Source organism: Carica papaya, chromosome 6 (genome assembly GCF_054855325.1).
Source record: "Carica papaya isolate Zhongbai chromosome 6, ASM5485532v1, whole genome shotgun sequence".
Lineage (NCBI taxonomy): Eukaryota > Viridiplantae > Streptophyta > Magnoliopsida > Brassicales > Caricaceae > Carica > Carica papaya.
In genome coordinates, this window is record NC_142314.1 from 35,361,670 (window position 1) to 35,374,368 (window position 12,699).

General features: G+C 35.3%; 2 protein-coding genes across 5 annotated transcripts; one reads left to right on the forward strand and one right to left on the reverse strand.

Moving 5' to 3' along the window:
• Positions 1-442: 442 nt before the first annotated feature.
• Positions 443-2,148, forward strand: LOC110807746 (rubisco accumulation factor 1.1, chloroplastic). Its single transcript, XM_022032965.2, has one exon. The coding sequence runs from the start codon at positions 531-533 to the stop codon at positions 1,869-1,871; it is 1,341 nt and encodes a 446-aa protein (XP_021888657.2). The 5' UTR covers positions 443-530; the 3' UTR covers positions 1,872-2,148.
• Positions 2,149-2,383: 235 nt separating this feature from the next.
• Positions 2,384-5,001, reverse strand: LOC110807747 (1-aminocyclopropane-1-carboxylate oxidase homolog 1-like). 4 transcript variants are annotated; one of them, XM_022032966.2, is made up of 5 exons: positions 4,581-5,000; positions 3,726-4,275; positions 3,296-3,617; positions 2,758-3,016; positions 2,384-2,670 (listed from the first exon to the last, which is right to left on the reverse strand). In XM_022032966.2, the coding sequence occupies exons 1-4, from the start codon at positions 4,597-4,599 to the stop codon at positions 2,765-2,767; spliced, it is 1,143 nt and encodes a 380-aa protein (XP_021888658.2). In that variant the 5' UTR covers positions 4,600-5,000; the 3' UTR covers positions 2,384-2,670; positions 2,758-2,764. The 4 variants fall into 4 exon arrangements, with proteins under 4 accessions (XP_021888658.2, XP_088078951.1, XP_088078953.1 ...); XM_088222825.1 differs by having other exon boundaries at positions 2,384-3,016; positions 4,581-5,001; XM_088222827.1 differs by having other exon boundaries at positions 2,384-3,016; positions 3,726-4,254.
• Positions 5,002-12,699: the final 7,698 nt, after the last annotated feature.

The window sequence follows — 12,699 nt, forward strand, 5'->3', positions numbered from 1 at the left end:
TTCATTTTTACACTAAATTAAAATAAAAAAATAAAAAAAATTATATTTATAATTAATTTAATTTACAATTAAATTAATTGGGCATTACATACTATACATAATGCATAATATACAATATACCCAATTGTATATAATATAAATTATAAATATATATTGTGTCTATATAAATGTATTATGAGTTAAATTTTTAGTTTATGTTTGTTGAAAAATTATTATATTATTTTTATAAAATAAAATATTTTTATTTTTTAAAGAAATTAATATTTTGTGCAGTTATTTTGATTAAATACATAATAATTTATCTTTAAAAAATATATATTTTTCACTTAATAATAACCGTTAAGCCCCGATACTTTATCTAAATTATGTTAAGGCCCAAAACTATAATTAATTCTGATTATCACCCACTTTATCTGAGGCCCAGAAAATATCTTACAATTCTGGAATATTTACAGATAAGGTGCACTGTACGAACCTCTTCTCCTTCCTCACTCACTCATCTCCTTCTTCTGCTTCTTCTTCTTCTCACCATGCTTTCTGTAACAACAAACACCTTTAAGCTTATCATCTCTTCACCAATACACAACACCACCAACTTCCTAACAACCCATCAACCTCCATCCCCAAATCTGAAACCGTCTCTTCGTCCTATCTCTGCAACTCTCATTCCTGCCCCAACCCCACCATCGAATCAGCAACAGCAACTCTACCAACCATTCAGACCTCCTCCTTCTCCGGTTCCTTCCCAGTTCAAATCCCTTGACGCCGCTGGCCGTCTCGACGTCCTCGCCAGCCGCCTCGGCCTCTGGTTCGAGTACGCCCCACTTATACCTTCCCTTTACCAGGAAGGCTTCGCTTCTCCTTCCATTGAAGAGTACACTGGAATCTCCGGTGTGGAGCAGAATCGCTTAGTGGTCGCTGCGCAGGTGCGGGAATCTTTGGTTCAATCAAACACTGATCCAGATTTGGTTGCTGAGTTCGACACCGGCGGGGCTGAGTTGCTCTACGAGTTACGGCTTCTGAGCGCCGCGCAGAGAGCTGCGGCTGCGAGATTTATTATTGAGAATAGGTTTGATGCTAAGGGTGCTCAAGATCTTGCTCGAGCGATGAAGGATTATCCTCGTCGTCGTGGGGATAGAGGGTGGGACTTTTTTGATTATTCTCTTCCTGGTGATTGTCTTTCGTTTATGTATTACAGGCAGAGTAGAGAGCATCAGAATCCATCGAGTGAAAGAACAGCTGCGTTACAGCAGGCATTGGAAGTTGCAGAGTCTGAGAAAGCAAAGGGTGAGGTGAGTAGAGAATTGGAAGGGGATAGTGAGAAAAAGGGAGGAAAAGAAGATGGGGTTGAAGGTACAGTTCGTGTTCCTGTTGTGAGGATGAAGATTGGAGAAGTTGCAGAAGCCAGTTCAGTGGTGGTATTACCTGTTTGTAGAGCAGAAGAGAGCGAAGCTGAGTTATTAGAAGCACCATGGGAGTGTAAAAGTAAAGGAGAGTTTGGGGTTGTAGTGTCTGAGAAGGGATGGAAGAGGTGGGTGGTTTTGCCAGGATGGGAACCAGTTGCAGGGTTGGGAAATGGAGGAGTAGTGGTGGCATTTGGGGATGCTAGAGCTCTGCCATGGAAGACAAAGAGGTGGTACAAGGAGGAGCCTGTACTGGTTGTCGCTGATAGAGGGAGGAAGGAAGTGAAAGCTGATGATGGGTTTTACTTGGTGAATGTTGCAGATGATAATGGTGCCGGATTGAAAATTGAAAGAGGATTATCATTGAAAGAAGCTGGAGTTGAAGAGAGCTTAGGCACTGTGGTTCTGGTTGTTAGGCCACCAAAAGAAGAAATTGATGATCAATTGAGTGATGAAGATTGGGAATGAGATCAAGATCAAGATCAGATTTTGAATTGTTAATCTTTCATTACCAGGCCAGATTGGTACTGGGTGTCATAATGAATTTGTTAAACAAAGGTGAAAACTTGAAGGTTGGATTCAATCACATTAAGGTTTACTTGCTTGCCCTGTAACAGGGTTTTTGTTTCATAGGGAAGCAACTTAGTTTTTGCTTTGTATCTAGCTTGTAATAGATAATATTGATTTGGGTTCACTAAAATCCTTGTCTTTGAGTAAATTAAGGTTTAAAGAATTGCTTTTGATATCCCTAGTTTCTTTACAAACTCCACAATCCCAAGCAATCTAGTGGAGAAACATTGTCAATCTCAAGCAATCTAAGTGGAGAAACACTGTCAGCTTCAATGGAGTTGAAACGGGAAGATATCAACTCTACTAAAGCTTTCTCTATATGAGAGGTTTATTGTCCTGAAATATATTTTTATAACCAAAAAGCTCAGAAGATAGACGAAAAAGTGTTGCCAAGAAGCACAAAACAGAGATTCTCCCACATAGGGTAAAATTGTTCAGAACATTTGGCTCTGATATCATCATAATATTCATTTTTAGATAGATATCTTTTTCTATCCTTTGTGTCATTGTTACACTTTTATATCATAAATTACTCATCGATATAAAATAAGTATGATTTGAAGTACATTCCCTAAAATTCAGAAACAGATGTTGAAGATTTTGGAACAGAACATGGAAAATTTAACAAAGAGCATTACAGACTCTTATTTGATCAAAGTCAACTGGGCACCACATGGTTGCACTCACGCCCCGCAACCTTGTTTCATCAGAAATTAAACATAAGTAATTGCACATAAGATTTATACACAGATATAGATATATAGAAGTTAATTTGTTTTTTCACCTTCATATTATAACCTTAAGGCAGCAAGAGGAGAAACACTCTTGGTTCCTATAGATTTGAAACTATGCAGATAGTCCTTTACTGTAGTTTCCCCATAGAGAGGTGGATTATCATCTGATAATAATTCCTTTATAGGCCCATAAACTCTCTCTGATGGTTCAAAAAGTGTTGTGAAGAAACATGACATAGAAATTCTTGGTCCATTTGATTTAGCCATCACTCTGTGCTCTGCACTTTTGAACCTGTCATTACTGATTAGCTGCATATCCAACCATTTGGATGTTAGAAAAAAATCAATCTAGAACATGGGTTATACCTTATTTATAGGCGTGAAATGTAATTTTATATGTTTTTTGACTTAATTATCTCAAAAAATCCGATTCACTAGTATATATTCTAAATCAGATCGGATTGGAATGGACTAGATCAAAATTTTCCATCCTGGAATAAAGACTGAAGGAAAGATTTTGGGTTGAGTTGGGGTTAGCATCTATTTTGGAAAAATGAAGAAAAAATTTTCAGAATGATGTATATGTACCTGTAAAAATTCTCCATTGTTAACAACTAAAGCTCCGTCCTCTGGGATGACATCAACCCAATAATTGTCTTTAAGAATTTGCAGGCCGCCAATATGATCTTGCAGAAGAATTGTGAGAAAATCAGGATCACAATGTCTGGCATGGCCGAGGGTCCGGTCGGGTTCGGGACAAGGCGGATAATATTGACCGTAAAAGACATGCCCTTCAGTACATCCCAGATCTGTTAGGTAACTGGGTTTGAGCCCTAATGCCTCTGATAATAATTCAAACAGTGTTTCCCCAAGTCTCTTAACATGGTCTGAGTATTCCATCAATATTTCTCTGTAACACATGTATATTGTCTTAGTGCTTATCCAAAAATTCATGTAGCAGTGACATTTTCTACAGGTTATTGAGAGTGCATGTAAAAATATATATAAATATATATACCTGCAAACTTCAGGATACTCTTGAGGAGGTGGAGGATTAGGAGCCATGACACAAACCAAGGTGTCCCTCCAATTAGCTGCTTGTGAGTCATAAAGATCGAAATTACATACAAATCGAACCTTGTTCTCGAATCTTTCTCGCGAATAAAACTCTCTCTTTATCTCTTTATTTTGCTCATTGAAAAGTCGGACACCTTCGATCATCTTGTCTATGACAGTTTGAGGAATATCATGGTTTATGATCTTGAAAAATCCCCATGTCTCGGATGCTTCTTTTATGTTTTCGACAATTTGTTTTCGCTTGAGATTATCGCAGTTCATGTCTTTGAGGTCTATGACTGGAACTCTTATGTTAGGATCTTCATTAATATTGTTAAATATGTCTTCTTTTGGCATTAGAAAGATCCGAGGGACTGTCGTTACGCCAGCATCCACGAGTCCTTTCACGCCATCTTTCGTTTCGTCAAATTCTTTTATCGCAGCTTCTCTGTCAAAATCCATGTCCGTTTTCTCGTGTTGATGTAAGATATCTGCATCTTGAACAACTGATTCTATAAAATCAGTCAAATCTGTTAACTCAAAAACTTAAATTACTTATTAAAATATAACTCACACCTAATTTTTGGTAAGACAGAGACATTAATTCTTATCAATATCAATACACAAAATTACAAGATCTTGCTAATAAAAAGGGCAAGGAGATTTTCTTATTAACATTCTCGAATTCCTGCTATTGCCTGCTATTGCTATGCATATATATATATATAGACAGAGAGATACCAACACCAACACACACACACACACCCACATATATACACAAAGAAAGGAAAGTATATAACTTTGATATGTATCATACCTGGCTGGAAATCAGACATGGGTCTTCTTCTCTTGTTCTCTTTCAGTCCGTATGAATGTCTAGTTTGAACCTGAGATCTGTTAGGTTATATATATATATATATATAGGTAAGTTCTATATATATACAATCATCTATACAGATGCTAAAAGACCTGCAATTGAAGTCCACTGATGATGTTCTGGTACTATTCGAAAAGGGCTTTTGAGGGAAGAAAGTGGGAAGGAAGCTTAAACCTTAAGTATAAAGATACGGAAAAAGTCCAAAGATTCATTATTATATGTTTTGATAATCACCAACTTGTAATAATAAGTTGGCCGAGCCTGCTTGACCTTAAAGAAACAATAAATCTTAATTCACAGCTGAGATTATAAACACAAACAAGGTTTACATATATTCGGAGTATAAGAGTAAATTACACGCTATGAGTTCATGGTATACGAAGAGCGGAGTTTAATATTCGGGGTTAAACCTATGTACGAACATTAAATAAGTCACTCGAATTGATGTACACATCTTTGAGTGATCCAACTCATGAAATGGGTCCGAGAGCAAGCATTCTATATGATAAATTTTATTAATTAAAGTAATTATAATGAATTAAAAAAATAATATATATATAAATATATATAAAGTGAGTGTTTGTTAATTAATTAATTTAATAAAATAAAAAATTAAAAGAAAAAATAAGATCATGAAAATGACTGTCACTTCTCTCTCCTTACATGGATGGAATTTTTACATCCTTTACTTTTTTTTTGTCTTTTATTTACTTTTTCTACATCATTAATGAATATGATACTTATTCTAATTTTTTTTTTTTTTAACAAAAAAGTTATTTCAATTTCATGGAATCCTCGTAGATGTCACTTTATTTCATTCTCATTTGTCAATTCAAATTTCATATATATATATATTTATAATTATTATTATCATGAACTATATATCTCTCTGCAAATTAATTATTTAAATTTAAATTTAAGTTTAAGTTTTGAAAAATTAATTATTTTGATTTAAACAATTGTTTAATAAATAGTGTTTGAACTCCGAAACATTATGTTTTTAAGTACAACAACTTTCATACCAAATCGCGTAGTAAAAATCTTTATAATCTTAGCGAATTCGACTATCAAAAATTCATCTCAATTAATTAAATCATTTTAAGGCATCAATTAATTAATTAGTTTTAGTGATGCTTTACTTAAACTAGTAGATTTTGAATTGTTTTCTATATATTTGTATACATATATATATATATATATATATATTATATGACCACTTTTAGGTTGTGTGTTGATGAAGAAATAAAAGTTGATGCCAAAAAAAAAAAAAAAAAAAAAATCTTCACTTTTAATTGAATTTATAATAACTTATTTAGCATTTTTACCATGCTTAAACATTAATTCTACTCCTCAATTATTGTTAGTAAAGTCAGTGCTTATAATCATAATTTACCTAACATTAAAGAATTAAGTAAAATCTCATCATATCTGAAAATTATAATTATAACATATACATACAAAAATTTATATATTTTCAATAATTAAGGGACAGTTTTATATCAACTCATATTACAAAAATATTTTTTTAAATATATATATATAACATATAGTTTGATCCAACTATGCTCTTTATATCATCATCGAGTCGAGAGATGATTAATAAACTCATATTTAATATTTAAAGACATATATGTATTAATAACGATACAATTAATAATATCACATGTTTTTAATAAGAACACATAAAATTCAAAGTTTGAATCCGATCTGCAATCTTATGGAAAAGTATAGAAATATGAACTTTTCATAACATTGTTATCCTTTCTTGCTAGCTTATCCTGTGTTTGTTTCCTGAGAAAATCAGGTCCAGTGAACCAAGAACTAGAAACTTTGCACTGTTTTCCTCCACAACTTCCATGTTTTTTTTTATAGTTTTATGATCTCAAAGGAGATGCCAACAAGTGCAGAGATGCCAACTCCTTCAAGGGCCATATATTTTGTGGGATGGCTCAAAATATGTTGTAAAGAAACATATGTTACAGATGTTCTTGGCCCTTTGCAATTACCCAAAACTACTCTGTGCTCAACACTTTTCATCTTGTTGTTGCTGATCAGCTGTAAAAATTAAAGGGTTTAAGGATTAACCCAAAAGAATCAATGAGTGAAAGAAGGAAAACAAGTACTTCACTTGTTTGTTTAAATGCCCACGTGAAGAGTTTTCTAAGTTTCTCAGATCAGAATCAATGGAAGCTTTCTCTAGATTCTGATTTCATGAGTTTCTCAAGTTCTTTGCCTCTGTCGTAGTCTTCTGCATTTGCAGTACAACTTTTAGCAGGTAAAAGATCCATTTCCTTTTCTTTCTGTATCATACTAACCAAGAATTCTGATAAAACCAGATCAAAATTTTGAACATCATAAATCTAGAATCTCTTCTATGCAGGTGATGGCTTGACTCTGAAATTATCAGGTCAACAATGTCTATAATATGGAAAGTTCTGTTTTCCCCTTGGCCCCAAGAATCCAGAACAGACAGAAGAGTAAACCGAACCACAATAAAATAAATATAAATTCCTTAACTCAGCCACAATGGAATATCTTGTTGGAGACAAATTTAATGGAAAATCTTATCATGTTTCTTTCAATGTTAATTAAACGCGAAGATATACCTTGATCGATTATAATATAGAATAATAGATTAGAAGCTTTCTCAATATGTCAAGTTTTTAGAATAATTAGTCAATAATTTTGTTGAGAGGTGATGCTTGGCGAGTAAGTTGCAAAAAAGATTGAAACAGTTATCTTATGACGAATCATTCATAACCGAAATACAAATAGAAGAGACACTTTGAAGAACAAGACAAAAATGGTGATGCATAACTTCCTCAAGAGGTTTAAACGAGGCCCAGAGCCAGGTCTTGGTTGCAATTTCCCATTTGCTGAGAGCTGATCAATGGCAAAAGGTGAGATTTTTTCATTTCGAGCTTTGTTTCTTTTGCAAGTTTGAATCTTGATTAGCCTTCCGAAGCACAAAATGAACAATTTATGGTTGACATCTCATATGGAAATTTTATTGCAACTCTTAGCATTGATGGTGGGGAGTAAGAGGCATTATTCCCAGCATGGACAACCCTAAATTTTAACGTGCTTAACACTCAGTTTACGTCTTTTTCATATCTCATATGATGTTGTAAAGACTGACTTAGTGTGTAATTTATTTAATAAATATGCTGCAGTTTCTAAAACATATCCCAATAAATTAATTGGAAGATCTGTAACCCCCATCATTGATCTCACTATATCTAATAAGGTTCAATTTCTTCTTTTGGATACACCATTGTGTTGTGGTATTCCAGAAGGGGTCCATTGTGATAGAATTCCATTCTCTTTGAGATATCTAGTAAAATTATTACTAAGATATTCTCATTCTCTATTAGATCTTATAACTTTAATGCTTTTGTAAGTCTATTTCTCAACTTCATTATGGAATCTTTTGAACATTTCAAAAGACTCAGATTTATGTTTCATAAGATACACAAATCCATATCTTAACATATCATCAGTGAAGTGATAAAGTAAGAATATCCTCATCTAGCTTGAGTTTTCATGGGGCCACAAACATCAGTATGAATTAGTTCCAATAATTTAGAAGTTCTTTCTCCACTTCTAACAAATGGAGATTTGATCAATTTTTTTTTGAGACAAGATTCACAAGTTGGATATGATTCATAATCATATTTGTTAAGGTAATATTCTTTGTACTACTTGCTTATTCTTTTCTCTCCAATATGACCAACTATACAAGGCCAAATATATGTATAATTTACTTGATCATCTTTTTTTCTTTTAAGACTAGAAACATATAAAACTAAGTTTTCATTCATATCAGATAAGACATAAATACCATGTTGGAGATAACCATTTGCATATAAATCATCATCATGGTAAATAGAACAAATTCCATAATTCAAAATAATACAAAAACCATATTGGTCCAAAAAAGATATTGAAATTATGTTCAAAATAAATTTTAGAACGTAACAATAATCCTCCAACAAAAATACTTTGCCCGTACGCATCATAAGAGAAATTGATCATACAGCTAGAGCTACAACTTTTGCACAATTCCTAACTTGAAGATTAACTTCTCATTTCTTCAATTTTCTGTTAATCTGCAGTCCCTGCAATGTATTACAAATATTAAAATGACTATCGGTATCTAATACCCATATAGACGGATTAATAGAAGTTAAAGAAATCATGAAAACAATTTTCATTAAGGTCATACCTCGTTTCTTATCTTTTAGAGATGCAAGATACTCCTTGAAGTTTCTCTTTCAATGTCCTTTCTTCTTACAGAAGAAACATTCAACATCAGATTGGTCATTTTTTGCCTTACCTTTGGGTTTGGTCACAACACCCTTAGGTGCAACAGACTTTTTATGTTTTTTTTTTATCCTTATTCTTCCTTTTAGAGGAGTTACCAACCAACATGACAATTCCTTTCTTCTTCTCAGATGCAATTTGATTCCTATAATCAATCAACATATTGAGCACTTCATGAAGATCACAATCCATTTTATTCATGTTAAAATTAATAATAAATTGTGAAAAAGACTCAGGTAGTGACTGTAAGATCAACTCTTGAGAAAGTTTTTTACCTAGTGTACACCCTAATTTTTGAAGTTCTTCAATAAGACCAGTCATATTCAAAACATGGGGCCTAACTAGAGAGTTAACAGTCAGTTTAGATCCAAACAAAGACTTAGATAAGTGGTATCTGGCTATCCTGCTTTATACACCATATATCTTCTTTAGATGATCAATGATTGCACGGGGATCCATATCCTCATATTTCCTTTAAAGTTCAAAACTCATAGAAGCAAAAATAATACATTTGGCAGTAAGACAATCTGTTAAGTATTTTTGAAAATTCTTGACTGCCTCAACATCATCCTCAGGTGGGGGTCTCTCTGGCAGACTTATCGATTATATCAATAAGTTTTTCATACATGAGAATAATTCTCATATTTCGGTACCAGTCATTAAACTTTGGTCCAATCAACTTGTTAGCATCAAGTATGCCACGCAGTGATATGACAGTTATATTAAGAAATCTGGAATTAAGAAAAGAAAATGCAATAATATGATAACACATTTGCATATATCATAAAGAAATAGACTTTTATCTAAATGATATTTTCACTAAATAAATTAAACAATTTTAAGAAATCTATATTTCAATTAGTAGAATAAAGGAATCATCTAACAATATAAATGAATTACTTGGTAGTCAAGTTAATTCTTACACATATTTTAAAGGTAGGTGCTCTTACCAATTTTATCCCTATACAACTTTCATGAATTACTCTATACCAAATAGTCTCATTGTAACGACCCCGGAAATTTAAAAGGAAATAGATATATTTATTCTAAGTGCGGAAGCGAAATAAAATAGATTATGATTAACATCCCTTACACAATAACCAAAAATGTACTCAAAATATAAAAGAACAAACTAACTAAAAGAGATACTCAAAAATAAGAACTCTAAATATAACTACGGAGTCTTTAGGCGTCCCCTTCGCCGTCTTTCTGCTGAACGGGCTCGGGAATAATGTCTTCCTGATCTGAAATGGTTAAATAAGGAATGAGCTACACCAGCCTAGTAAAGACATCACACTATTTCACCGCCACGGAAGTAAATGTGGGTAGAAAACACAAAAAGACCAATGAAGCATAATTTATAATAAACTCGTTTATTAACATAAAACTCTTTACTGTCCACTTACCTCGATGAGATCCATAAAATAACATATGAAAGCACACATTATCATCATCATGTAATCACATAGACTTTATAACATAACACTTATCATGTCCTTGCGTTTCAATCATTAACAACATAATTTCCTCCTTTACCAGCCTACTAGTATCCATGGAGATCCATAGGGGTCCCGCTACCCGTAAACCCTTAACATTTATAACTTGATTCCAGGGCCGTCCCCATACCCCGTCTGGTATGGGTGCCAAAATCATGAACCTCGATACCCCGTCCGGTATGAGGGTGAAACGGGCCATCCCCATACCCCGTCCAGTATGGGCGCCAAAACACATAAGGTCTCCATACCCCGTCCAGTATGAGAGACCACGTTCCCGGTAGGGTTCCCTACGGACCCGGTCCATCCACCATCTCCCAGGATACCTAGTCAGGCTGTCCACATTATCAGTTTGCCAATTCACATAACCTTTTATCCCTTTTTCTTTAGTCACCATCATCAAGTCACACACAAACATGCAAACCAGTAGTTCATGCCAACAAGACAACACACAACATCGAGTTCTCAGTCATTCAGTCCATAATCAATGAAACAGTGATACATGCACACGAAACTATGAAATGAAAACATCAGACATCATACTGCATTTAAAACTGTAAAATAGAACAAACAACAACTGACCGACAAATACACCAGACTCGGGCTCCATTAGCAACCTTAAACAATTTCACACAACTATTGATTCATGAAATACCGTTTTATTATTTATTGCACTTTAATACCGTGATAGGAAATAGGGTGAGGAATCCTTACCTGTTTTGGAACCTGAAATGGGCTCTACCGTGCGCCTGCGGGCTATTTCTAAATTCCCTGAATTTTTCTCGGGAAACTGAAACACGCTACCGGTACCTGCACGTGTCCCAAAAAGATCCCGAATCAGACCTAGGGCCCTTTTTGGCCAATATCGCAATTCCGGCACGGTGGCTAAACCGTGCTCCGGTGACGGCGATTCGCCTAGGGTTGACCGTTTTGGGCCGAATTCGGCCACACCAGCATCGGTCCCTGTGATAAAACAACCCTAGGGCCCTCGGGGGGCCAACAAAATACGAAAAACTGAAGCTTACCAGCGGCGGTGCTCTCGGGTGCGGCGGCTCTCCGGTGGGGTTCGTGTTTTGGTGATTTGGCTCCGATCAACCTGTAGAGAAAAGAATGGTGATCACGGTGATATAAAAATTGCATCAAACGGAGGCCGGGAAGGGCCTCATCGGAAGCAAAAACCGAGGAGGGGCGTGGCGGCGCCGCTCGGTTTTGGCCGTGTTTTTCAGCCGTTTGGCCGAGAGTTTGGCTCCGATTTGGCCACAGGGGAACTCATCATTGAAAAACGAGCTGGGAGTATGAAATTTACCTCGATCGGCGGTCGGAAAACTCCCCGGTGCGGCGGCGGGTGGCGGCGGCCGGCTCGTCCGGCGAGCACTGGCGGCTTGGGTTTATTTGGTCAGGTGTGGGTGGGGGTATTTATACCCTTCGCCTTTTAATCTTGACTGTCCATCCAGATTGAATCTGGATCGTTCGATCGCGATTTAATTGGGATTAAATCTGGGCCGTTCATCGCGATGCAATCTGGGCCGTTCGTGCCTGATTGAATCTCGGCCGTCCGTGCACACGTTCAATCTGGGTCGTCCGTGTGTGCGGGAACTGATCTGGGCCGTCCGATCGCGCACACGCGGATCGCTGACGTGGCCCGTTCCCTGGACAGCGTGTCTTTGCCACGCGGCGCGCCCTGGTTGGCCGGGGCCGCTGACTGAGCCGCTGACGTGGCTGCTGGCGTGGCCCGTTCCTTGGTCAGTGTGTCCTTGCCACCCCTAGTTGGCCGGGGCCGCTGACGTGGCTGCTGACGTGGTACTGACGTGGCACAACTTCTCTAAATTACGTTTTGACCCCCCGGTTTCCTTTTTTTTTTTCAAAAATACCCCCAGAATCCAAAATTTTACCCATTTTTCCCAAAATCAATTTCAATTAAATCCAAATAATATTTTTACCCTATTTTATCATTATTAGTATTTATATTTTCATTAAATTAAATCAAATTGAATTAAATTAAATAAAAAATAAATAAAATTTCAATAATTACAAAATAAAATAAATGAAATAAATAAATAAATAAAAATAAAAATAAAAATAAAAATAAAAATAATAATAATGGGTGTTACACTCATAGTTTTCAGGTTGTTTCTATTGTTATAGTTGAGTTCAACCAGCATAATGACAAATAATTAATAAAATTTTATATTTTTTGGATAGTCCAAATAATTGATATAAAATTAAAATAATTATTTTCATAT